General features: G+C 41.5%; 1 protein-coding gene across 3 annotated transcripts in view; it reads left to right on the top strand.

Annotated features, from left to right (window-relative positions):
- Positions 1 to 27850, top strand: part of trappc9 (trafficking protein particle complex subunit 9) — a 607852-nt gene that overhangs the window by 22596 nt on the left and 557406 nt on the right. For 2 of the 3 annotated variants that reach the window (XM_060823563.1, XM_060823570.1), the window contains exons 4-5: positions 664 to 792; positions 8547 to 8573. In XM_060823563.1, coding sequence (XP_060679546.1) covers positions 664 to 792; positions 8547 to 8573 — 156 coding nt within the window. The remainder of the gene's footprint in view (positions 1 to 663; positions 793 to 8546; positions 8574 to 27850) is intronic. The other variant, XM_060823567.1, reaches the window with a different exon arrangement.

Here is a 27850-nt window from a genome sequence, read left to right as displayed (position 1 = left end):
AGAAGTGTGTGGAATAGCGATAAAAGTAAGGTCAGTGATAAAGTGAAAGTCAGAAGAAATTGAATGATAAACAGGTTAGTTCCCTTAACCAAAATGTATGGTGATGAGGCAAGGGAAAGAGCAAAGAAACTGAAGATGTGTTTGGAACAGGTGTGTTGCTGCCTGAAAGAAAAGAAAACTAGGAAATGAAATGAGTGCAAGAATTTGAGCTGAAATTATTGAACACAATGTATCTATCCGTCTGGAAAGAAGATTGATTATCTTACTGACAGACGAAGGTTTCCTCAAAGAGAAAAGTGAAGTTATTTGAATATGCTAGATGGCTTTTTTACGGATAGGTGTAAGATGAGGTAGGGTTGGGGAGGGAACGGGGATTTAAGCAATGACTGGTAAAGGGAAGTGATTCAGAGATGGCCTTATGTATCACTGGAACTAAGGTCGATAAAAGTTAATGAGGATGAGAAGTCATTTACTTGCGGATTGAATGAAAATTGTGATTTTTATTCTATTCTTTCTAATGAGTGAAATTTGTTCCATGTTCTATATAGCATTATTCTCTCATATATTTTTTTGTGCACGGTTTCTTTTGTCCTGAATGTAATTGGCACATAATACTGTTTGGATTTCGTATTTTCAAATCAACAAAAGCTCTTTTATCTTCAGGTGCACTGGAGGGGTTGTGCTCTTCTTCAGTAATTTATCATTATCCAAGTGGTACTGGATCAAAACCTTCAATTCGCAGAGCTAATAACATGTGTTTGCCATCTGAGGCTGGCAAGCGACACCGACATGGTAAGTAAAAAAACATTTGTTTTCAGTTTGCAAAAATATTTTGTTTCTTTCTGAAAGTTACTTGTTTATAAATTGTGTGGTCAGTTAATTCTGGCTATCTTTTCTGAAACATCTGTGTAGTCACTTTATCAATCAATTCCAATTCTTTTTGCTGTTTGAGTTAGAGCCTGTATTTATCAGTTAAATTTTGGAGAATAAATTAAGCAAAGTACAAATAGTTCAACATCACTTAACTAATATCCTTGATTCTATGTATAGCTGTGAAATCAGACACTGATAAATTTACTTAGGCAATACTTGTTACCCACGATAAAGTTCACATTCGCTGTTTGCACATTGACCTATAATGTGGAGCACTTGAAATTGGTACTTCTGAATATATTTTAGATGAAAGAACTTTGAGTCAAGAAACAAAATTGTAATGTCCTCAGAAAACAAGAACTTGCTAAATCAGGATTGGTGCATTGATATAGGGGAGGTGACTGAATAGTTATATTCGCATGTAACTAATAATCCAGAGATGTTGGTAATGCTCTACAGACTCAGGTTTGAGTCTAATGTGGGATTAGAGAAATGAAACTATTGGTGCAACTTTGCCCTTTTCAGGTAGGAAGTCTGCTGACCTTTCCTGGTCTTGCCCACGTATTATACCAGACCCTCTCTGTCGTTGACTCTTGACGTTTGTTTAACAGATTAAATTTGAAAGCTTTTTTTAAGAAAAGCACGGAGCGGACCCAGAAGCTGGTGTAGCGCAAGCTTACCTGGGTAAGTTTTTTCCTATAAAGGCGCGCAGAAGAGGAACCTGAGGCACTACAGAGGTAGTGCCTCCCACCCACTCTCCTCCTCTAACCTAATAATAAGACCTGTTGTGGTAAGCAGGTAAGTGCTGCGTTTTTCTTCTATTGTTTAGACCTAGTTTTTTTTTTAAGGGTTACTTTTAGAGGGATGGCAGTGACGACAGTGCAATGTTCCTCTTGCAACATGTTTGAGGTGAGGGATGCCATGGTCGTCCCTGCTGATTACACTTGCAGGAAGTGCACCCATCTCCAACTCCTCCAAGATGTGTTAGGGAACTGAAGCTGGTGTTGGATGAACTTAGGATCATTCAGGAGGCAGAGGGGGTCATAGATTGGAGCGGAAGTAGTAACTCCAAAGATTGCAGACAGATGGGTGACAGTGAGGGGGACTGGGAGGAAGCAGCCAGTGCAGGGACCCCCTGCGGCCGTTCCCCTCAAGAACAAGGAGACCGTTTTGGATACTTGTGGGGGGGACAACTTATCAGGGGTAAGCAGTGGGGTTCAGGCCTCTGGCACGGAGCCTATCTCCGTTGCTCAGAAGGGAAGGGTGGAGAAGAGCAGAGCAATAGTTATTGGGGACTCGATAGTTCGGGGCACAGATAGGCGGTTTTGTGGGGTCGAGAGAGACTCATGTTTGGTATGTTGCCTCCCAGGTGCAAGGGCACGTGATGTATCTGATCGTGTTTTCCGAGTCCTTAAGGGGGAGGGGGAGCAGCCCGAAGTCGTGGTCCACATTGGCACCAACGACATAGGTAGGAAGAGGGCTGAGGATGTTAGGCAGGCTTTCAGGGAGCTAGTTTGGAAGCTCAGAGTTAGAACAAACAGAGTTGTTGTCTCTGGTTTGTTACCTGTGCCACGTGATAGAGAGTCGAGAAATAGGGAGAGAGAGCAGTTAAATGCGTGGCTACAGGGATGGTGCAGGAGGGAGGGATTCCGGTTTCTGGATAACTGGGGTTCTTTCTGGGGAAGGTGGGACCTCTATAAACAGGATGGTCTCCACCTGAACCTGAGGGGCACCAGTATCCTTGGGGGGGGGGAGGTTTGCTAGTGCTCTTTGGGGGGGTTTTAAACTAACTCGGCATGGGAACCTATACTGTAGCTTTAGGGTGCAGGACCTGGAATGTAGGGAGGTTAGGAACATGGCATCAATCTCGCAGGAGGGTGCCTGTAAACAGGAAAGTGGCTTCAAGTGTGTACACTTCAATGCGAGAAGTATACAAAATAAGGTAGGTGAACTTGCAGCTTGGGTTGTTACCTGGGATTTCGATGTTGTGGCTATTACGGAGACATGGGTAGAACAGGGACAGGATTGGCTGTTGCAGGTTCCAGGGTTTAAATGTTTTAATAGGGTCAGAGGTGGGGGTAAAAGAGGGGGAGGTGTGGCATTGCTTGTCAAAGATAGTATTACAGTGGTGGAAAGGAGGATGGATGAAGACTCGCCATCTGAGGTAGTTTGGGTTGAGATTAGAAATAGGGTGAGGTCACCCTATTAGAAAACTCCTACAGGCCTCCTCATAGTCCTAGAGACGTAGAAGAAAGGATTGCGAGGATGATTCAGGAGAAGAGTGAAAGTAATAGGGTGGTTGATATGGGGGACTTTAACTTTCCAGATATTGACTGGGAAAGCTATAGCTCGAGTACGTTAGATGGGTCGGTTTTGTCCAATGTGTGTAGGAGGGTTTCCTGACACAATATGTAGACAGGCCAACAAGAGGTGAGGCTATACTGGATTTGGTTCTGGGTAGCGAACCAGGCCAGGTGTTAGAATTGGAGGTAGGTGAGCACTTTGGGGACAGTGACCACAATTCAGTGACTTTTACTCTAGTGATGGAGAGGGATAAGTGTGTACTCCAGGGCAAGAATTATAGCTGGGGGCAGGGAAATTATGATGCGGTGAGGCATGACTTAGGATGCGTGGCTTGGAAAAATAGGCTTCAAGGGAAGGGTGCAGTCGATATGTGGAGCTTGTTCAAGGAGCAACTATTGAGTGTCCTTGATAGGTATGTACCTATCAGGCAGGGAGGAAAGGGTCATATGAGGGAGCCGTGGTTTAATAAGGAATTGGAATCCCTTGTTAAAGGGAAGAGGGTGGCCTGTGTAAAGAGGAGGTGTGAAGGTTCAATTGGGGCGATTGAGAGTTATAAAGGTAGCCAGGAAGGATCTAAGAGCAGCAAGGAGGGGACATGAAAAGTCCTTGGTTGGTAGAATTAGGGAAAACCCAAAGGCTTTCTATAGGTATGTCAGGAATAAAAGAATGACTAGGGTAGGAATAGGTCCAGTCAAGAATAGTAGTGGGATGTTGCGTGTGGAGGCTGAAGAAATTGGGGAGACACTAAATGAATACTTTTCATCAGTATTCACTCAGGAACAGGACATTGTTGCCGATGTGAATATTGAGTCACAATTAATTAGAATGGATGGCTTTGAGGTATGTAGGGAAGAGATGTTGGAAATTCTGGAAAAGGTGAAAATAGATAAGTCCCCTGGGCCTGATGGCATTTATCCTAGGATTCTCTGGGAAGCAAGGGAGGAGATTGCAGAGCCATTGGCCTTGATTTTTATGTCCTCGTTGTCTACAGGAATAGTGCCAGAAGACTGGAGGATAGCAAATGTGGTTCCCTTGTTCAAGAAGGGGAGTAGGGATAACCCTAGTAACTATAGGCCGGTGAGTCTCACTTCTGTTGTGGGCAAAGTCTTAGAGAGAATTGTAAGGGATAGGATTTATGAACATCTGGATAGGAATAATGTGATCAAGGATAGTCAGCATGGTTTTGTGAAGGGCAGGTCGTGCCTCGCAAACCATATTGAATTCTTTGAGAAGGTGACTAAGGAGGTGGACGAGGGTAAAGTGGTAGATGTGGTGTATATGGATTTAGTAAGGCGTTTGATAATGTTTCCCATGGTAGGCCACTGCAAAAAATACGGAGGTATGGCATTGAGGGTGAGTTGGAGGTTTGGATTAGGAATTGGCTGGCTGGAAGAAGACAGAGGGTAGTAGTTGATGGTAAAGGTTCATCTTGGAGTGCAGTTACCAATGGTGTTCCGCAAGGATCTGTTTTGGGACCATTGCTGTTTGTCATTTTTGTAAATGACCTGGAGGAGGGGCTAGAAGGTTGGGTGAGCAAGTTTGCGGATGATATGAAAGTCTGTGGAGTTGTTGACAGTGAGGAAGGATGTGGCAGGTTACAGCGGAATATAGATAAGCTGCAGAGCTGGGCAGAAAGGTGGCAAATGGAGTTCAATGTAGCTAAGTGTGAAGTGATTCACTTTGGTAAGAGTAACGGTCGGATACTTGGTAGTGTGGATGAGCAGAGGGATCTTGGTGTCCGTGTACACAGATCTCTGAAAGTTGCCACCCAGGTAAATAGTGCTGTGAAGAAGGCATATGGCGTACTGGCTTTTATTGGTAGAGGAATTGAGTTCCGGAGTCCCGAGGTCATGTTGCAGTTGTATAAGACTGTTGCGGCCGCATCTGGAGTATTGTGTGCAGTTTTGGTCACCACACTATAGGAAGGATGTGGAGGCACTGGAACGGGTGCAGAGGAGGTTTACCAGGATGTTGCCTGGTATGGTAGGAAGATCGTATGAGGAAAGGCTGAGGCACTTGGCTGTTTTCATTGGAGAAAAGAAGGTTTAGGGGTGACTTGATAGAGGTGTACAAGATGATTAGGGATTTAGATAGGGTTGACCATGAGAACCTTTTCCACATATGGAGTCAGCTATTACGAGGGGCATAACTTTAAATTAAGGGGTGGTAGGTATAGGACAGATGTTAGAGGTAGATTCTTTACTCAGCGAGTCGTGAGTTCATGGAATGCCCTGCCAGTAGCAGTGGTGGACTCTCCCTCTTTTTTGGGCATTTAAACAGGCATTGGATAGACATATGGAGGATAGTGGGCTAGTGTAGGTTAGGTGGGCTTGGATTGGTGCAACATCGAGGGCCGAAGGGCCTGTACTGCGTTGTATTTTTCTATGTTCTATAACTGCCCTCTGTAATGAGCTAGCACCAGAAAGCTTAATGGCAAACTCAGCCTGACTAATCTTGCAAATTTCTCCTCAGCCACATCTGGCGGCTAGTATGAAAATTATGAGAACTGTCTCATGGACTAGACAGCATAGTCGTACTGATGGAGTTGTACCTGACAGATAATATCACAAACGCCGCTGTCAACACTGCAGAGATGGTGATGTAGTGGTATACAGTTGGGAGGAAGTTGCCGGGAGACTGGACCATTGACTTTGACTCTGGGCCTCATGAAGTATCATGGTATAAGATCAAACATGAGTAATGCAATATCCTGCTATGTGTCATTGGCTTTCTCACCAGCAGTGTGTACCATCTGCAAGACGTACTGCAAAGATTCACATTGGAATGTACTTTCGCATCCCACAATCATGACCATTTATAAGCCAAATGTAGAAATGCTATGCGTAAATTCCTTTCTAATCTACTCATTATTTTGACTTAGAAATGGTATTACTTTTCCATTTGTGTCTCTGGGTCAAATTCCTGGACCACCTTCCAGGTAACCTACACCAAATGAATTGTTGCAGGTCGAGACAATTAGTGATGGACAAGAAATGCTGTCCTAACTGGCAAAGCCTACTTGCCCTGAATGACTATGTAACTGGCTTAAAATGTAGAAAATGGTACTTGAGGTAAACTCACAAGAAATGTAAGTGGCTCTTTTCTCATTTCTTGACCCTGGCTTGTTTGGCTTGGTAAATTTAGTTTAGTAACTGAGTTGTTCAAATTCAGAACTCTCTTGTACGCAACTCGTTCTGAGTTATACGATCTCTGCAGTAATTGGGTTTCAATTAGTACAACTGTATCCTAATCTAAGGAACATATACATGAATCCTCCACAAAAGGAGCACAATGTTAGCTCTAGTAGTTCCCTTTTACCGTACAAAATTTGCAGAGTGCAAACTTGGAAAGTGTACACTGACAAAGTCATTACACAATTGAGTTGAGCAATCCAGGTAACACATCAGCCCATACACCTTATCAACTCAACCCATTGACACAGCATTTGTGAGCGACAAGGGATGAGTCTTTGGCAGAAGTAACTGTGTGAGACACTATATTATTTAAGTGTTCATTCTAATACAGGAATTGAACCATTGCACTTTGTCAGGCAGCAGTAGATCAAAACACTTGACATTTAATCATGGACTGTTGCAAACATCAATTGCATGCTTTTAAACACCATGGATAGGTCAGCCTTTATTGTTAATAGTTGCACAGGATCAGATGTAAAGTTTCAAAAACATGAGCCATCTGTAGCAAGCTTTCAGAATTATTAGCCAAGAAGCCAATTATACCGCAATTGATATTAGTTGTAATGCCAGAATATGCTTCTTGTGTATAAAGGAGACTTACATTTTGCTTCACTTAGGGTTTTTTTTTGTTGCTTTGATGGGTTGCAAACAATACCCTTTGATACCAGATTTACTGGTGTAAGAGTATTTATGAAAACTGAAATTGCTCAGTAAAAACTGGGTAGTGGTGAAAGGATGTTGGCTTATAAAAAAAAAATTGTGAATTTGGAATCAATTTTTCATCTCTTGGTTTCGTTGTTGATCTTAAAATTATCAGATAAGTTAGATGGATTCTACAAACACTGATGGTATAAATTGCTCTCTTGAAGGGTCAGGATTGTGTCAATTTATTTTGTGACAACGTTTAAAATGGAAAGAGTTTGACAATGTTTCAGTGGAGGTGGGGAAGGAAAGTAACTCCTCTGCTTGTTAGTGTAGTTCTAAATCTCCCATTGATAAGGTGTAAATCAATGCGTCTGCCATTACATAATAATTTTTCATTTTACAGTTTGCTCGGCTTTCAATTCTTGCCGTTTGTGTGCAGGTACAATTTGTAAATTTGAATGCTTTCGGCCGTTGCTTTTTGCTTGGCCTCTCTCACACCTTGAATATCCAGCTGGTATTTGCTTCCTCTTGTCTGCCTGTCTTGATTCCTGCCCTCATTGCCTGTTGGTTTTTATTTATGATCTTGTCTAAGATTATACTTTGGAATTTGAAAAGTTTTTTCAAGGTCAATTATTTCATTTCTCCAAAATTAAAAAAATATGCTCAATGCCTACAGGATTTCCTTTTTCTTTATTATTATTTGAGATGGCCATCCCTGCCTGAATTTTTTTTTGCTGGTTTTGGCTTATTTTGATGCAATTTCATCGACCTGAAAGATTAATCCTAATGTCGCATCCTGATCTAGTGTTTCTAGAATTGAAGTTTATTTCATTGTTTCAAAATCCATACGATGCTTTTGCAAACCTTGCTTTTAGGCAGATAAAATGAATTGTCTTGAATACCAATCAAGCATTTGAGTCGATGAATAAAGTTTCTTTTCACTCTTAGCCAATGGCCCTAACTTCAGTAAGGTGTCTTCTATTTCACTTGCTAAAACAGACATTGTTTTTACCCAAGTGAAATTATGGTTTTTGTGAACTATAGTAACTTATGCACTGGAATCATGTCCAGTCGGTGCTGATTTGAGATTGTCCAAATTACTTTTTTGATCTGAGCTGGTTAAGGCGCTTTGGATTAAGTCACATATGCCAGAGGTAATTGGTATACTATACCATTCAGCTTTTCTCTTGGCCTTATCTTGTCAAGTTGTCTATTGAAATGCATCGTGCATATACAAAGGATCAAACAACCTGGGGAAAGTCCAACAACTTTTGGCAGTTTAATTTTTCTGAAGTCTTGCTGCTTTTCATCTTTAAAAAGTTCAGCAAGTTTGTGCTTCTGTAAGAAGGCAACTTGTTTTGAACTCTGGCAGGTTATGATTAGAAGTACCAAGAAAGGCAGGGGAAGATGTTTTATTGATTATTTTAAGGCATCACCTGTTAGTGCATTTGAATAGATTAAATGACAATGATTTTCTTTAAATTGAGTGTGCAAAGGGAATGAAAGACCATTGTTTGTTCCCACTTCTAGGGGCACAGGAAGTTCTCATTGATCCAGGTACAGTACTCTGCTTATTTATTACATGTAAATGTTGCAACAATTATGTTTGCTTTTGCTGCTTGTTTGCCTATACATAAGATATTGCTTGCATGAAGAAATCAAAATTATTGAAATATATTGTTAGATCATACAGCCTGTCAATGTTTTGGACAGTCATACCATTTGGTTAACAATGTTGTAACATATAATCAGTTTCTACTAGCTATTACAATGTTTAAACTGTTTTGGTACCTTGAAATTATGGTAGCATCTTTGCAACTTGGCCTGTGTAGTTTCTTGGGTTGTTCTCCTGTGTAACATTGTGTAATTGTTTTAAGCCAGTGAAACTGCAATGGTAGATTTTTAAAATTATGGTCTTGAAAGAAAGTTTGTCAAGTCAACAAGGCAGTATATCTTTTTTTGACATTTGAGGTATTACATGTGTATCTCAGTTTTTTTTTCCCCAGCATCTTTTTTTTGTTTATGCAGCTTAAGGAATTCATGAGCTATTTTGACTTTGGGTTAGATAGTTGAACAGAGCCTAAACCAATAATATTCAAACTGCATTCTAAATATTTCACTTTGTCAGTTAAACAGGGGTGGGGAACACCTTTTTCTATCACCCTTAATTGCTGTGCGAAGCTTGCCGAAATAATAAGCATGTGAAAAATGATTGCTATTGATTACTGAACACTTATTCCTCAAATGTTATTGTTTTCTTTTTCTAGAAGAAAAGTCAGCCTAAGTAGATGGGTTGATTACTTCCACATCCAGTCAATACACTGGAAAAGCATAACAAACTGGTTTCAGTCTTTTTTGTTTGCTTTTACCTTGTCTGGTCTCTTAGGAAAGAGCAAATCAAGTCCATCACTCTTTAGAAAGATGGAAGAAAGGATATTATCAGCCGTGCGAGTTGCACTAAAAGTTGTTTCGTTTTAATATTGCTGATTAAGCATTGTCAGTATATCTATTTAATGTTGTTTCACTTAAACATCATTTAGTGTTAGACTTTTTGTTCTGTAGCCTGCCTGCTTATGTGACCTTTGTTCCCAATCCCATTCCCGGCATGATTCTTATTCCTGGCTCCTATTCCCATGGTCTGTTCTTGCTCTTGTTTTCTTGCCATCGCCATGGATTTCAGCTGCTCCCCCTGCTCGCTCCATGCTCCTGTACCTGCTGTTTCCCTCAGCTTCCGATTTTCATTCTCAGTTTCATTTCTGACTTTTTTTTAAAAAACTCTCTGGTGTCTGTTGTTGCTCCTCTCCTGAACTCTCACTCAGGTTCTGGGTTCCATGTAGTCATGGAGGTTAGTAGTCCAGTCTTCAAACTGAAGCAGTAGGAAAGGTGTTACATTTGACAAGGTTCAGAAAAAATTATGGAAGTGTTGGGGGATTGATTGATTTTGATTTGGTTTATTATCATGTGTACCTAAGTGTAGTGCAAAGCTTCATTTGAGAGCAGTAAAGGCAAATCATAGTAAACAAGGACATACAGAGCTTAGGGTGAAAAAAACTTGTACAGAGTGAGGCATACATGTTACACTGCAAGGCAAGCACACTATTAACAAAATTAATATTTGAAGTTAGACGGTTCATTCATCTGTCTAATAACAGCGGGGAAAGAGCTGTTCTTGTATCTGCTGCTATGTGTGTTCAAGCTTCTGTATCTTCCTGATGGAAGATGTTATAAGAGAGTATTTCTGGGGTGGAATAGGTCTTTGATGTTGGCAGCCTTTCCGTGGCAACAAGAGGTGTAAATGGAGTTCATGGATGGGAGGTTAGTTCCATGATGGTCTGGGCTGTGCACACAACCTTCTGTAGTTTATGGCAATTGCTCTGCCCAAGACCATACCAGGCTATTATGTGTCTGGGGAGTATGCTTTTTCTGCTGCATCTGTAGAAGTTGGTGAGGGTCCTTACAGATATGACAAATTTCCTCAACCGTCTGAGGGGGAAGATGTGGTATTGTGCTGCCTTGACTGTCCCAACTACGTAGGAAGTCCAGTATTGATTGTCAGTTATCGTCACTCCTCGGAACTTGATGCTCTCGATCCCGTCAACTTCAGCACCGTTGACGTAGTTGGGGGCATGTACTCTTCCTTTCTTTCTGAAGTCAGCGATGAGGTCTTCAGTTTTGCTGGCATTGAGAGAGCGGTTGTTATCATTGCACCATGTCACCAAACCCTCTATCTCTTTTCTGTATTCTGACTCATTATTGTCCTACCGCGGTGTCATCAGCAAAGTTGTAGGGAGAGCCTAAATAGATTGGAGTTTTTTTTCCATGGAGCATGGAGTCTGAGGGGTTACATTATGTAGAGGTTTGAGGGGCATGGACAAGATAAATAGCCAAGGTCTTTTTCCCAGAGTAAGGGAATCCAAACCTAGAGGGCACTGGTTTAAGGTGAGCGTCAACATTTTCACATGCAGGGTGGAATGAGCTGCCAGAGGAAGTGGAGGAGGCTGGTATAATTACAACATGTGAAAGGCATCTGAATGGTTAGATGAACAGGAAAAGCTTGGGGGGATATTGGCCAAATGCTAGCAAATGTGGCTATGTCAGTTTTGGATATCTGATCAGCATGGATGAGTTGAACTGATGGTCAGTGTCAGGAAACAGACTCTTATGAAGCTGCTACCTGCACGGACCAATTTCTGCAGCTGGATGGAGCTGGTCAAGCTAAGCTTTAGTTAAACTTCAGTTCTGAAGGAGAGGTCACTGGACCCAAAACCTTGTCAAGCATCTTTGAAGAGAAAACAGAGACCTGCCAAGTTTTTCTGGCAATTTTCTTTTTGAGATTGTCTTTTTTTAAACAATGTTTCCAGCATTTGCACATTATAGATTTTATTTGAATAGCCATTTTGTTTATCTTTGTACACATTCAGAAATGTACAGTCCTTCAAGTTGAAATGTTTCAAAGTTTGTTTACAAGGACCCAAGGTACCTAACTCTCTCTTTCCTTTGTTTCATGATTTTATTTGTAAGTTTTTTTTTCAGCTAGGAACACCCAATACTACACATGTACTTCAAAGGCTACCTTTTTTTTGGCCAAAATCCAGGTTCAGGATTCCTTTGGAAACTGTGATTATTTGAGTCATTTGATTTAAAAGTTAGAGATTTCTGGAAAGCTATCTCAATTTTTAAGTGAGTACTCAGCTGACTGAAAGCTTGGTTGAAGACCTTTTTAGTTTCTTGAAGAAGCAACAGCAAGAAACCATAGCCAGAGCCTGAAGAATCAATAATCAAAGGGCATAGGCTTAATGTGATTAGCACAAGAAACTCAAGTCTGCAGAATGTTGGTTTGGAATTTATTATCTGGTGGATGTGGACTCCACAGTAGCACTCAAAAAGAATTGGATAAATTTTGAAGGAAAAAATGAGTGTCATCATGGAAGATGGGGAGTGGCACCAATTCAATCATTTAACAATGCAAACATCTTTGCTCTGGCAGATTAAAAGAATAGACAGAAATGGGCTACCAGTGAAAACTGGAATCACGCTCAAATGAAGACTTTGATTCAACAAGAGCAGCACCATTTGTTACTAAGGTCATCCAATGTGTCTCAGTTACCACTCCTTCCATTCAATCATTGTTTTACATCTACTGCAAACAATGGACAAACATGATTTTGATACAAGGTGTTTCAAGCAGTACTTGTGCTCTGGAGGAGCATGTGCAATTATATGAAGAAAAACGCATTCAGACTGAAATGATGTTTGATTGAGTGAAAGGGCAAATTCGAGATGGAGACTTTGTTAAATATTTATTGAAGAAAGAAATGGAATCCTGTCTTGAAGAGAATTGGAGCTGCAGACTATATATTGTTGTGAACCTGAAATTGCCACAGAATGGAGGGCACCAGAAATCATAGATGTAAGAAAGTATTTGACAAAGAGGAGAGTCTACTTAAGAATAGTTCATTTCATGGAAAGATTAAGCTGACCACAGGAAAATGTCAAAATGAATGGTACATTTAGAGGATCAAAAGAAAATTAGCGAAGTGTGATCAGGCGGTTGATGAGTATTCTAAGTTCTAAGATATCAGAATTGCTTCAAATGAGTTATTGTCCAGTACGTTCAGGTACATTTGAGGTTCTTTGAGTTGACTGTGCCTTGAAGTTTCTTTGATATTTATGTTTTTTGTTAGAAAGTGAGGTAGTTCACTGTGAAGCAATGGGTGATAAATTTAAATAAGGGAAATTATGAAAGCTTGAGGTACAGATTGAGTTGGATTGGGAAAATAAATTAAGCATTACTGTACATAGGCAATGGAGAGTTTTTAAAGAGTTTACTATAAGACTTAAAGTAACTATACATTTCTTAAGGTGAAACAGTTCAAAGCTCAGTCAAGTTTGGTTGACCGAAGTAGTTCAGGATTGTATAAGGATAAAAGAAAAAGCACAAGAAGTGGCCAGAAAATGTAACACATCTGAACACTGCAATGTTTTGTAGAACACAGCAAAGGTGGACCAAGGGAACTGAGAAGCAAAGGAAGAATAGAAGATGAATGTAATATAGCAGAAAAACCAAGAAGCAACTGTAGACGGTTTCACAGTTATAAAAAGTGGAAAAAATTGACTAATCAGCCTCTCAAAGGAGAGCCTGGATTGAGGTCAGTCAGCCGCAGTGGGAGCAGAGCAGAGTAGAATCCAAAAACTGAGCTCTGGATATGGGAGTCCAAAATTGATATTGGATTGGGCTGCTGAGAAATTGGGTCTGGAGACTAAAAAAGTGGTGTTGAGAGGGAGATACAATATAAATTACTTATTTTAGTTGTTTGTAGTTTGTTAGGAATAGAGAGAGTAAGAAATCTGATTTGGTGAGTAGCGGATGAAGTTGTGTAATCGGTTGCTAGTTTATTGTTTGTTTGTAGTTTTTAAGGATTCACTGTAGTAGGAGAACTTGGTTCCACGGAATGCTATGTGGTAGCCAATACAGAAACTTGGTTGACAGAAAGGGAGGACTGGCACCTCAACATTCCAGTTTTTAGATGTTTTGATGAGATTGAGGGATGTGAAATGAGTGGGTGAGTTGCATTTTGGAGGATCCATTCAATGAGGCAACTGAGAATGAGAAAGATGCAGTCACTAAGATGAGGTTATAATATAGAGCTCCCAATAACAAGTGGGCGATGGAGGAACAGAAATGTAAACAGATCATTTGAAAGATGTAAAAGCACGAGGTGATGGAAATTTAACTTTTGAGCAAGGGGCTTTGTGGGGCAGAATTTGTTAGGTTCATCCAGGAGCATTTCTTGAAATAGGTAGACCAATGAGGGAAGACCTGGTATGGAAGAATGAGCCTGGCGAGGTGATTGAAGTCTCATGGATACGTTTGGGAAGAAAGAAGTATGTTTTTAAAATGGTTATGGGTAAGGTTAAGACTGGTCCTTGAATGAAAATGGAAAATTATGGGAAGGCTGTTGACAACAGTATTAGGCAGGACCTGGAGAATTTGCATTGGGGTGACTATTTGTTCACATCTGATGTAGGAGTTTTTAAAGGCCAGTTGATCAAGACTAGTATGATTCGGATTAGTATGTTCCTGTGAGCGTGAAAGATGAGGCTGACAAATTCCAGAACAAACATTGACAAGACTTATTGGATGATTACGAGCTACGCTCCAAAAGCTTGCACTTTTCAAATAAACCTGTTGGACTATAACCTGATGTTGTGATTTTTAACATAAAGAAAGAAGTAGTATACCTAAGGTTCAGGAAACTGAAACCAAACAAGAACCAGGGCTTATGCCCAAAACGTCAATTCTCCTACTCCTCAGATATTGCCTGACCTGATGTGTTTTTCTATTGCCATACTTTGTGACTCTGACCCTCTAGTATCTGCAGTCCTCACTTTCTTTAAGATCTTTGGTGTATAAAGGAGACAGAAAATAACAATCAAGCCATTAGGTGGGCTCAAAAGGGTCATGAAATGTCTTTGGCAAGTAGGATTAAGAAGAATTCTAAGTCATTTTATCCATATATTGGGGTTACCCATGGAAAGGGTAGATCCACTTGGGCAGCAGGAGGAAAGAGAGGAGAAATGGGGGGATGACGAGAAGAAATTCATGTATGGAGCCAGAGTTAAACGGGCATGGTCCTTAATGAGTGCTTTGTATCAGTTTTCACCCAGGAAAAGGATATAGTTGATTGTAAAATTGGGAGAGGTATGTTGATATGCTGGGGCATGTCAGTAATAAGGAGGTGGTGGTGTTGGGTGTCTTGAAAACAAAGTAAAGTCCCTAGGGTCTGATGGAATATATCCCAGGATCTGAAGGAAACAAGGAGGAGATTGTTGGGGCTTTGACAGAGATCTATGTGTCCTCTAGCCACAGGTGAAGTCTCAAAAGACTGGAGAATAGCTAGTGTTGTTACTTTTTGTTTAAGGATGACAGCACAAATAATCCAGGAAATTAAAGGCCAGTGAACCATACATCAGAAATAGAGATATTATTGGAGAAGATTCTTTGGGACAGAATTTACTTGAATTTGGAGAAGATGGGGTAGTCAGCATAGCTGTATGTAGGGAGATCTGTCTCTCAAATTCAGCTGACTGTTTTGAGGAAGTGATGAAGCTGATTGAAGGCAAGGCAGTGAATTTTAGGTAAGGCAGCAATGGGCATTACTAAAGCATTCAGAAAGATCCTTCATGGTAGGCTGTTCCAAAAGATTAAGTTGCATGGAATCTGTGGTGAATTGGCAAGTTGGATACAAAGTTAGCTTGGTCATAGACAGAGTATTTGTGGAAGGATGTTTTTTCTGACGGGGCGCCTATGACTAGTGGTGTTCTGAGAGGATCAGTGTTGGGGTCTCAGTTGTTAGCAATATATATGAACAATTTGGATAAAAATGTAAGTGAGCTGATTAGTAATTCTGCAGATGACATGGAAATTGGTGAAGTTATGGATAGTGAAGAAGGTTATCAAAGGGCAACAACAGGATACAGATAAGTTGGATGGAGAAATGACAGATGGAGTTTATTTCAGTCAAGTGTGAAGTGGTACATATTTTGGAGGTCAAATGCAAGAGGAAAATATACAGTAAATGGCAGGATTCTTAGGAGCACTGAAATACAGAGACACTTGGAAAACAAGTCCATAGCTCCCTATTGAGATTATGTTACTTTTTAGATTACTTAATGTGGAAACAGGCCCTTCGGCCCAAGTAAAATTAGCTCTGCCAATTTTGGAGTATTGTGTGTACTTTTGGTTGTCATGCTGAAGGAGGATTTAGAGAGGGTGCAAAAGAGGTTAACCATGATTTTGCCTGATTGGCGTGTACTTGCTATGAAAAGAGCTGTGAAAACTTGGATTATTTTTGTTGAATGTTGAAGGCAGAAGAGCGGCCTGATAGAAGTAAATAAAGTTATGAGATGCATGGATAGAGTGGAAATTCAGTCTGTTTGCCAGGATGGAAGCATCAAATACTAGGGGGCATAGGCTTAAAGTGAGAGGCAAAATGATTCAAGGGGATGTGTGAATAAAGTTGTTTTTACAGAGTGGTAGGTGCCTGAGATGTAGTATTTTTTTGAAAGATTAGATTCCCTATAGTGTGGAAACAGGACCTTTGGCCCAACTAGACAACACCGGCCCTCCGAAGAGTAACCCACCCAGACTTATTTCCCTCTGACTAATGCATCTAACACTATGGGCAATTTAGCATGGCCAATTCACCTGACCTGCACATCTTTGGACTGCGGGAGGAAACCGGAGCACCCGGAGGAAACCCACGCAGACACTGGGAGAATGTGCAAGCTCCATACAAACAGTCACCCGAGGCTGGAGTCGAACCTGGGACCCTGGTGCTGTGAGGCAGCAGTGCTAACTACTGAGCCACCGTGCCGGCCTGAGCATGTGTTGCCAGGGATGGTGGTAGAAGCAGATATGTGAGTAAAGTTTTTGAGACATCTAGGTACATGAACAGGCAGGACATAGAAAGGTATAGGCCATGTGTAGGCAGATGGGTTTAGTTTAGAATGGCATCGTGTTCAGTACAGACATAATGGGCCAAAGAGCCTCTTTCTATGCTGTACTGTTCCATATTATAAGAATGTGGGTCCATTAAAAGTAGTTGGAAAATTATACAATTAGGAATAGAGAAATGGCTGAGAAACTAAATGAGTTCTTTGTGTCTCTTGTCATTGAGGAAGATTCAAGAAACACTCAGCACTAGAGATCCAAGTGACAAGGGAGAATGAGGAGGCAAAGGAAGTTGGAATTAGTAAGAAAGCTTTGCTGGAGAAATTAATGGTGTGGAAAATTGCTAAGTTCTCAGAACCTAATGGTCTAATTCCAGACTGTTGACAGAATGGCTACTGAGCTGAATGGTAATCATGTTCCAAAATTTCTCATGCTGTGGAATGATTCCTGCAGATTGGAAGCTTGCAATTATATGAATGACAGAAGAATGTAACAGGAGCAGTTGTAGGTAATTTAGCCCTTTTTAGCTTGCTCCAACATGATGATGGCTGATCTCGTCTTAGCTTCAACTCTACTTTTCTGCCTGTTCTCTATAATCCTTCAACCCATTCTAACTAAAAATTTTGTCTGTCTTTTTAAATGTGTCCTGTTATGGCATCCACTACTGAGATATTTGTATCATCGATAGTCACATGTGGGGTGCCAGAAGACTGGAGGTTGGCAAGCGTGGTGCCACTGTTTAAGAAGGGCAGTAAAGACAAGCCAGGGAACTAGACTGGTGAACCTGACCTCGGTGGTGGGCAAGTTGTTGGAGGGAATCCGGAGGGACAGGATGTACATGTATTTGGAAAGGCAAGGACTGATTCGGGATAGTCAGCATGGCTTTGTGTGTGGGAAATGATGTCTCACCAACTTGACTGAGTATTTGAAGAAGTAACAAAGAAGATTGATGAGGGCAGAGCAGTAGATGTGATCTATTTGGACTTCAGTAAGGCATTCGACAAAGTTCCCCATGGGAGACTGATTAGCAAGGTTAGATCTCATGGAATACAGGGAGAATTAGCCATTTGAATACAGAACTGGCTCAAAGGTATAAGACAGAGGATGGTGGTGGAGGGTTGTTTTTCATACTGGAGTCCTGTGACCAGTGGAGTGCCACAAGGATTGGTGCTGGACCCTCTACTTTTTGTCATTTACATAAATGATTTGGATGCGAGCATAAGAGGTACAGTAAGTAAGTTTGCAGATGACACCAAAATTGGAGGTGTAGTGGACAGTGAAGAGGGCTACCTCCGATTACAACAGGATCTTGACCAGATGGGCCAATGGGCAGGGAAGTGGCAGATGGAGTTGGGAGTGTTGCTGAACAAAAAGACCTTGGAGTGCAGGTTCATAACTCCTTGAAATCGCAGGTAGATAGGATAGTGAAGAAGGCGTTTGGTAGGCTTTCCTTTATTGGTCAGAGTATTGAGTACAGGAGTAGGGAGGTAATGTTGCAGCTGTACAGGGCACTGGTTAGGCCACTGTTGGAATATTGCATGCAATTCTGGTCTCCTTCCTATCGGAAAGATGTTGTGAAACTTGAAAGGGTTCAGAAAAGATTTACAAGAATGTTGCCAGGGTTGGAGGATCTGAGCTACAGGGAGAGGCTGAACAAGCTGCGGCTGTTTTCCCTGGAGCTTCGGAGGCTGAGGGATGACCTTTAGAGGTTTACAAAATTATGAGGGGCATGGATAGGATAAATACACAAATTCTTTCTTTCTTTTCCCTGGGTTCGGGGAGTCCAGAACTCGAGGGCATAGGTTTAGGGTGAGCGGGGAAAGATATAAAAGAGACCTAAGGGGCAACTTTTTCACGCAGAAGATGGTACGTGTATAGAATGAGCTGCCAGAGGAAGTGGTGGAAGCTGATACAATTGCAACATTTAAGAGGCATTTGGATGGGTAAATGAATAGGAAGGGTTTGAAGGGATATGGGCCAGGTGCTGGTAGGTGGGACTAGATTAGGTTGGGATATCTGGTCGGCATGAAAGGATCTGTTTCCATGCTCAACATCTCTATGACTACTCTGTATAAGTGAATTTTACAGATTAATGAGTCTTTGAGAGAAGTAATGTCACCCTCTCCATTAAAGAATTAAGGGAACAATTTCAGCAACTACAGGCCTGTCAGCCTTGCATCGGTTGCAGGGAAAATGCTCGAACTAGAGGAGGTTGAACTTTGTAAGGCTGGTTTTGAGAACAGCAGCTAAGAGAGATTTTCTGAAACTTCCAATTCTTTTGAAACCTCATGGCTTCTGCTGAAAGTGAAAACTAAAAAGAAGTACAAAGCCTTGCCTGAGAGAGCTGATTACACCCAGGCTGCTTCCATTGTTCCAACTTAAAAAAAACCCAAGACATCACAAGTTGTTTACTCTCTTGGAGACAGCCCTGAACCTCCACTTTACAATTTGCCTTCAGAAAAAAAGGGCAAAATAACATCTTGAAAGCTACAGTATTGTCACACTATCTTTTGAATAGGTCTCAGACTGAGCCTCCACAGACCTCTTTGATAGAGAATTCCAAACATTCACAACCTTTTGAGTAAAATAATTTCTGTTCACTTCTGGTTTAAGTGGCATCCCCTTTTTGTTTTTATACTGTATGCCCTCGGTTTAGATTCACCGACCTGAGAAAACATGTTCCCTGCGGCTACCACGTCTATGCCTCAAAGTATTTTGTAAGTTGTAGTGAAAGCACTGCTCATTCTTCGAAATTCTAAAGAATATTGGCTCAGTTTGCCCAGTCTGCATCCATATGATAACCCTGCCATCCCAGGAGCAAGTCTGAACCTAATGTTCCACTTCCTCTCTAGCAAGTTTATCCTTGCTGAGTGAAGAAAATAAAAACTGAACACAGTACTCTAGGTGCGGTTTAACTCAGCTCTTATATAATTGAAGGAAGACTTCATGACTGCTATACTCTCAACCTCATGTGATAAACGTTAACATTCCAATAGCCTTTCTAATAGCTTGCTGTACCTGCACGTTAGTATTCAGGCTATTAAACTTGCCAACTTCAATTCTCGGCGCATCTGTTAATTCTACTAAAGGGGATATGATGTTTCACGACATCGTATTCAAATACCAGGTTTTTCCCCATTCATTAAGCCTGTTTAAATCTTCTGGAAGCCACTTTGTCTTGTGCAGTACATATTCCCACTTAATTTCATCATTTGAAAGTTTAAATAATGCATTTGGCCCCTGAAATACAAACTATCAATAGACATTGTGAACAACTGGCCCCCTAACACTGAATCCGCTAGTCACCATCTGCCAAAATGATAGTGACTCCTGTATTCCTACTTAATGTTTGGAAACCTTGGTTCAGATCCTGCAGGACCTGAATGCTTGGCAGGTTTCATGCCCCTCAGCACACACTCCCTTCCTTCCCTTTTGTATGCCTCTTGCAGGGTAAGATTCTTGGTGATTTGACTGAAACATGATTCAGCAATTTGATTCTACACTTATGCTTCTTTGTCTATCCTTTCATGTAATGTTGACAAAAGCTGTAGATGTGAGTCTTTGCTATATCTTGCGAAGGAAGGGAAACCCTTCCTGTTACTGTTTCCAGCTGTCTGTGATCAATAGAATGATTCCTGGAATGCTCTTTATTTAGCAGAAGGTTGCTTAAGTGTCAGTACCTGGATCCTAACTAAAGACAGAATGGAACAAGTTTCACGTACACATCAGACTAAAGTCTGAGCCGAGCACCTGCTGACCAGAAGCTGCCAGAAAAAGGAAATGTAAAGGCATTTTGATTCCGGATGCTCCATCTCAAGGCTTTTCTCAGGTGAAAATGATGGAAGTGAGTGAAGGTATCACAGAGCCAAAGGACTTAAACAAGTGCCTTAACTTGTTCACCAAGGCAGAGTAGGCCTGGTTACTGCCACTGTCTTTTCATTTGTGATGCTGATAGTGTGGGTCAGCATGAAGATGTGCCACTGTTTGCCTCTGAGAGAGCAGCCTTGACACCTTTTTTTAAGGTTAGAATTCCTTCAGAGAACAATGAGTGGACACTTTGAATCTCTTTGTGGCCTAGCATGGGAAGCACTGAACAATTGGTGTGAGAGTGCAAACAACTTGGCTTTGAATTCTTGACTTAAGATGTCTGGTTGGAAATGTAGAGCCAAAACCAGAACTTTAACAAGGTGACTCATCCTTGTCACTGCAGGAGTCCTGCAGCTTTGCCTTGTAGAATGGTGTGGGTTTCTGAAGGAAGCATACTAGGCACAGTAAGTTAAAGAATGAGAAGTTCCTAAATCCTGGTAGTTTTCATGTCAGCAGCTAAATGCCATTGCTAACCTACACTCAGCTAATGTGTGAAGGGAGTGAAGATGCAAGTAGCTTTCAGCTCCTTCAGTTCATTGAGAAATATCTTGAACTGTACTTCACATTCCTGTTCAACTCATGTTATTTTGGGTCATGTAGGACCATAGGAGAAATATTAAATTATGTCAGCCAATTTGTAAAATGTCCTACAGTTCCCCAGTGGAGGTGAAGGCGTCTTGAAAGAAGGAACCAGCATGTCCATTGCCTCCTTTGTGATGGAATTCAGGTGATTCCCAGGGCTTTCCACTAAGCCACTCTTCCCCATTGCATTGCTTACAACTTCCAACACTTTCCAGTATTGACTGGGGAGGCAAGGTGGAGGGATGGTTTGAAGCAGCCAGCTGATTCCGATTCCTTGGTGATCCTGCCCTCCAGAATAATCATTCAGGGATCTTTCAGGACCTGAGCCCTTGAGTGGCATTAGCTCAGAGCCTTGCTGCATCCCTAACATCAGATGACCTACTATTTCAGGAGAAAGGTCTGCATTAAGAAGTGAAACGCCTGGTTTTAAAGTTTGTAAGGGAGCGTGAGGGCCTTTCTTTTGAGTTTTATAAGAAGAAAAAGAGCTTTTTCTAAATGATGGAAAGTGAGAAGTTGTAAAGATTCATAACCTGGGTACCTGTGTAAGATTATTTTTAAAGTATAAAAATAGCATGAGTCAGAGGATTCTGGGTAATCAAAGATGGAGGATGGGAACAATTTCTGTAACAGCTGCTCCTTTATTGAGGTATTTTAGGTGTTGGAGGTGATTTCCTTGAATTCCAGGACCAGCAGTTCATGTTGTATATGCTGTTGCATTGTTTTGGAACTTTGGAAAGAAAAAAGTCAAAACAGCAGCAGTTTTAAAAGAGATAAAAACAGACAAACGAAGCACATGGTGTGTTCAGTGCAGGGGAGAGAGAGAGAGAGAGAGAGAGAGAAAAAGAAAGAAACTGACACAGCAGTAAACCTGCACAGTTACAGCCTTTGCTATTTGAATTCATGTATCGCTGAACATAGTGCATCTGGGAAAATTAACAAATAGTGAAATTCACAATTGATGTTGGAGGAACTGTTTGGGCGAAGTTCACAGCACAGAAGCAGGTAAGTGTATTGTTTTTAAGTGGGACTTACAGAAAGTCTGCAGTAGTGAGTAGAGTGGGTTCTTTCTTTGTTTTTTGAGACATGTCTCTTGATTAAACTTAAAATATAAACTATAACTATTAATTTAACCCAGTGCGGTGTTTTTGTAGAGGAATAAGATGGTGTTATTTTCTGGGTCTGTAAATTGTGATGGAGCAAACATGGCCTTTTGTAGAATGATATGCACTTCTTGTCAGATGTGGGAGTGTAAAGATAGTTTAAGGGATACTGCGGATTATATCTGCAATAAATGCTGTTGGATGCGAATCTTATCAGAGCGAATGGATCGGTAGGAGAGACAGATGGAAGCAATGAGGAATTTACAACAGCAATAGTATGTGATGGATGGCAGTTATAGGAAGCCGGGAAAGCCTCAGATACAGTGACATAGATGGGTTAACTCCAGGAGGGGTAAGAGAGGTAGGCAGCTAGTGTAGGAGTCTTCTGTGACTATACCCATTTCAAACAAGCATGCTGTTTTAGAAAATGCAGGGGGTGATGGATTCTCAGGGGAACATAGCATGAACAGCCAAGTTTCTGGTATTGAGACTGGCTCTAATGCAACGTGGGGTACGTTGGATTCCAGCAGATCAATTGTGTTAGGGGGTTCTGTAGTCATAGGTACAGACAGATGTTTCTGTGGCCAGCAGAGAAAAATCAGAATGGTGTGTTGCTTCTCTGGTGCCAGGATCAAGGATGCCTCAGAGAAGGTGCAGAATGTTCTCAAGGGGGAGAGGGGCCAGCAAGAGGTCATTAGTTCCAATGTGGACAATGACATAGGAAGGGAAAAGGTTGAGTTTCTGAAGGGAGAATACAGAGAGCTAGGCAGAAATTTAAAAAGGAGATCCTCGAGAGTAGTAATATCTGGATTACTCCGGTGCTACGAGCTAGTGATTGCAGGGATAGGAGGATAGAGCAGATGAATGCATGACTGAGGAGCTGGTGTATGGGAGAAGGATTCACATTGCTGGATCATTGGCATCTCTTTTGGGGTAGAAGTGACCTGTACAAGAAGGACGGATTGCACCTAAATTTGAAGGGGACTTATATACTGGCAGGAAGATTTGTTGGAGCTGCTCGGGAAGATTTAAACTAGTAAGGTGGGAGGGCGGGACCCAGGGAGATAGTGAGGAAAGAGATCAATCTGAGACTGGGACAGTTGAGAACAGAAGCGAGTCAAACAGTTAGGGTAGGCAGGCATCAGGTAGGATTAATAAATTAAACTGCATTTATTTCAATGCAAGGGGCCTAACAGGGAAGGCAGATGAACTCAGGGCATGGTTAGGAACATGGGACTGAGATATCATAGCAATTACAGAAACATGGCTCAGGGATGGGCAGGACTGGCAGCTGAATGTTCCAGGATACAAATGCTACAAGAAGGATAGAAAGGGAGGCAAGGGAGGAGGGAAAGTGACATTTTTGGTAAAGGATAGCATTACAGCTGTGTTGAGGGAGGATATTCCTGGAAATACTTCCAGGGTAGCTATTTGGGTGGAACTGAGAAATAAGAAAGGGATTATCACCTTATTGGGATTGTATTATAGACACCCTAATAGTCAGAGGGAAATTGAGAAACAAACTTGTAAGGAGATCTCAGCTATCTGTAAGAATAATAGGGTAGATATGGTAGGGGGATTTTAACTTTCTGAACATCGACTGGGACTGCCATAATGTTAAGGATTTAGATGGAGAGGAATTTAAGTGTGTATAAGAAAAAATTCTGATTGAGTATGTGGATGTACCTACAAGGTGCAAAACTTGACCTACTCTTGAGAAATAAGGCAGGGCAGTTGACTAAGATGTCAGTGGGGCCAGCGACCATAATTCTATTAGATTTAAAATAGTGATGGAAAAGGATAGACCAGATCTAAAAGTTGAAGTTCTAAATTGGAGAACGGCCACTTTTGATGGTATTAGGCAAGAACTTTTGAAAGCTGACTGGGGGCATATGTTCGCAGGTAAAGGGACGGCTGGAAAATGGGAAGCCTTCAGAAATGAGACAATGAGAATCCAGAGAAAGTATATTCCTGTTAGGGTGAAAGGAAAGGCTGGTAGGTGGAGGGAATGCTGGATGACTAAAGAAATTGAGGGTTTGGTTAAGAAAAAGAAGGAAGCATATGTCAGGTGGAGACCGGATCGATCGAGTGAATCCTTGGAAGAGTATAAAGGAAGTAGGAGTATAAGAGGGAAATCTGGAGGGGGGAAAAGGAGACATGAAATAGCTTTGACAAACAGTTAAGGAGAATCCAAATGGTTTTTACAAATACATAAAGGATAAAAGGGTAACTAGGGAGAGATTAAGGCCCCTCAAAGATCAGCAAGGTGGCCTTTGTGTGGAACCGCAGAAAATGGGGAAGGTACTAAATGAGTATTTTGCATCCCTATTTACTGTGGAAAAGGATATGGAAGATATAGGCTGTAGGGGAATAGATGGTGATACCTTGCAAAATGCATATTACAGAGGAGGAAGTGCTGGATGTCTTGAAAAGGTGAATAAATTCCCAGGATGTGATCAGGTGTACTCTAGAACTCTGGGAAGCTAGAGAAGTGATTGCTGGGCCTCTTGCTGAGATATGTATCATCGATAGTCACAGGTGAGGTGCTGGAAGACTGGAGGTTGGCAAATGTGGTGCCACTGTTTAAGAAGGGTGGTAAGGACAATCCAGGGAACTGTAGACCAGTTGTAGTTGGGTGGGCAAGTTGTAGTTGGTGTTGTAGTGAGCCTGATGTAGTTGGTGGGCAAGTTGTTTCAGAGAACCCTGATGGACAGGATGTACATGTATTTGGAAAGGCAAGGACTGATTAGGGATAGTCAGCATGGCTTTGTGTGTGGGAAATCATGTCTCACAAGCTTGATTGACGTTTTTGAAGAAGTAACAAACCGGATTGATGAGGGCAGAGCGGTAGATGTGGTCTATATGGACTTCAGTAAGGCATTTGACAAGGTTGGATCTCATGGAATACAGAGTGAACTAGCCATTTGGATGCAGAACTGGCTCAAAGGTGGAAGACGGGGGGTGGTGGTGAAGGATTGTTCTTCAGACTGGAGGCCTGTGATCAGTGGAGTGCCATAAGGATTGGTGCTGGGCCCTCTACGTTTTGTCATTTACATAAATGATTTGGATGCAAGCATAAGAGGTACAGTTAGTAAGTGTGCAGATGACACCAAAATTGGAGGTGTAGTGGATAGCGAAGAAGGAGATTATCTCTAATTACAACAGGATCTTAATCAGATGGGCCAATGGGCTGAGAAGTGGCAGATGGAGTTTAATTCACATAAATGCAAGATGCTGCATTTTGGGAAGGCAAATCTTAGCAGGACGTATACACTTAATGGTAAGGTCCTAGAGAGTGTTGCTGAACAGAGAGATCTTGGAGTGCAGGTTCATAGTTCCTTGAAAGTGGAGTTGCAGGTAGAACGGATAGTGAAGAAGGCGTTTGGTATGCTTTTATTAAATTGGTCAGAACATTGAGTAGAGGAGTTGGGAGGTAATGTTGTGGCTGTACAGGGCATTGGTTAAGCCACTCTTGGAATATTGCCTGTAATTCTGGTCTCCTTCCTATTGGAAAGATGTTGTAAATCTTTTCTGAACCCTTTCAAGCTTCACAAGGATGTTGCCAGGGTTGGAGGATTTGAGCTATGGGGAGAGGCTGAACTGGCTGAGGTTGTTTTTCCCTGGAGCGTCGGAGGCTGAGGGGTGACCTTTGAGGTTTATAAAATCATGAGGGGCATGGATAGGATAAATAGTCAAAGTATTTTCCCTGGGTGGGGGAGTCCAGATCTATAGGGCTTAGGTTTATGGTGAAAGCGGAAAAATATAAAAGACCTACGGGGCAAGCTTTTCATGCAGAGGGTGGTAAGTGTATGGAATGAGCTGCCAGAGGAAGTAGTGGAAGCTGGTACAATTGCAACATTTAAAAGGCATTTGGATGGGTATATGAATAGGAAGGGTTTGGAGGGATAAGGGCCGGGTGCCTGCAGGTGGGACTAGATTGGGTTGGGATATCTGGTTGGCATGGACGGGTTGGACTGAAGAGTCTCTTTCCATGCTCAACATCTCTATGACTCTGAGTTCATAAAATTCTTTTGAAAGAACGCAAAGGAGTGGCATTCCTATGTAAATTAAACATTGACTAAACCTCACTTGTAGCACTTAACAGTCTGGGCATTGTATTTTGCAAAGAACATATTGGTTGAAAGAGTATTGTGAAGATTCAGAAGAGCACTAACTTCTGATTCTGGTGGACTAGAAATATCTGCACTGCATCTTCCATTGCACATGAAAATTTTCCCATGTTATGGCATCATTACAGTATCTTTGCTGGCTTTTTACTTGAAAGTTAACATGACTCACTCAGCTGCTCTTTCTGTCAGTAACAATGAACTAGTCACACTGCCTGCAACTCCGTCTTGTCCTGTCTACTGTGTGTTTCTCCTTCCCGCTCCTCCCTCTTGAGCATTTGCCATGTGCATCTTGGATTCTCTGTGGTGTGGTGTTCCAGTTTCTGGCTGTTGCTAGTCTTGTTCTGTCACACACCATCTTGCTCTCTATTCAACTTGGTACCTCACTTTCTAACCCGACAGATTGTGTTGTAACTTTTTTCCCTGTGTTAACAGCCAGCACAATGTACATATCCCATTAATGACCTCTGCCAAAACTATCAGGCTAGATTTAATTGTTTTTCTTATGTACATAGTATGGAGCTGGACTAATTAGTTTTTTTGGAATCACTTTTCCAAATATTTCTGGTGCAGTTGTTTTTCCAGTTTGAGGTTTAATTATTTTTTCCCCCACTGTGACCTAGCCAAGATGTTGTAATAGTCTTTAATATTCTCAGTAGTGTTATTGCTCAAGTCCAGCTAAGAGAAGACTACGCTCACTTAGGACTCCACGAAACTTAGTGTCTCATTTTCCAATATATGGCAGGCATCCTCTTCCTTTCTCCTTATCATATTTGTTAGATTGGTGCCATCACGAATTCCGTCAACTGCCTGACATGTACTGGGCCTTGATGACACAGGCACTTAATTGATAACCCTACGCAGTTGCTTCATAATTGTAGTCTGCCTATCGCCCAAACATTGAAAGTCATTTTTCAAGAGTGAAATCAGAAAATGCTTCTATATGCAAATGATGGTGGAAGTTTAGACCTTCCTTCTACAAACGGCAGTTGGTGCTCAGCCAGCTGTTAATTTTAAATTCAGGCCTGATGCTTTCCATCAATCAAAGTTGGCAGTGGAATCACATCACAGATTAATGTTAGATTTTGGAGATTCATGACCACAGTTACCAAATTGTCAGTTGACCACTTGTAAGGCATTTGAGTTTAAGAAACAGTTGATTACGTACAATGCACTGTTCAGTTATACAAAGAAAGGAAGTGTATGCCCATGTCACATGGGAGCACTGCTGTTGTGTTGCATAGAGGAACAAAGACACTGATTATGGAGTGATAGTGTGTTCATCCCTTGCAATCTTTGCTCGTAAGCCTTTGTTCTTCCCTTGAGCAACTCCTGATCTTCTCTCCTGAAAATGGTGACTCATTCTGTACCATTGATCTCTCTGCCTACGCCTCCCCTTCTTTGCCTATGCCTCCCCTTCTTTGTCTACACTACTCTCTGCCTCTCTCTGTTTCCTTGCATGTGGTTTCTGTTTCTTCTTGTGTGGGTTTTTGACCTTCATTCCACCTTCTGCCCCAAAACTGGAGCCAGCAATCTGTGCTATCAGTTATCGGTATGTACCGTCTTGTTAAATGATCACTGTGGCTTCTTATGATGCTAGTATGCTCATTGTCACCTTGCCTGCCTAACTCTAAGGGTTAGCTTACTAATCTTTCAAAGAACAAAAACTGCTCCTTATCCCAAATACCTTGATAAGTGGGCCCG

Source organism: Hemiscyllium ocellatum, chromosome 4 (assembly GCF_020745735.1).
Source record: "Hemiscyllium ocellatum isolate sHemOce1 chromosome 4, sHemOce1.pat.X.cur, whole genome shotgun sequence".
In the NCBI taxonomy this organism is placed as follows: domain Eukaryota; kingdom Metazoa; phylum Chordata; class Chondrichthyes; order Orectolobiformes; family Hemiscylliidae; genus Hemiscyllium; species Hemiscyllium ocellatum.
The sequence above is the reverse complement of the archived record's forward strand: the minus strand, read 5'-3'. Positions and strand labels throughout refer to the sequence as shown.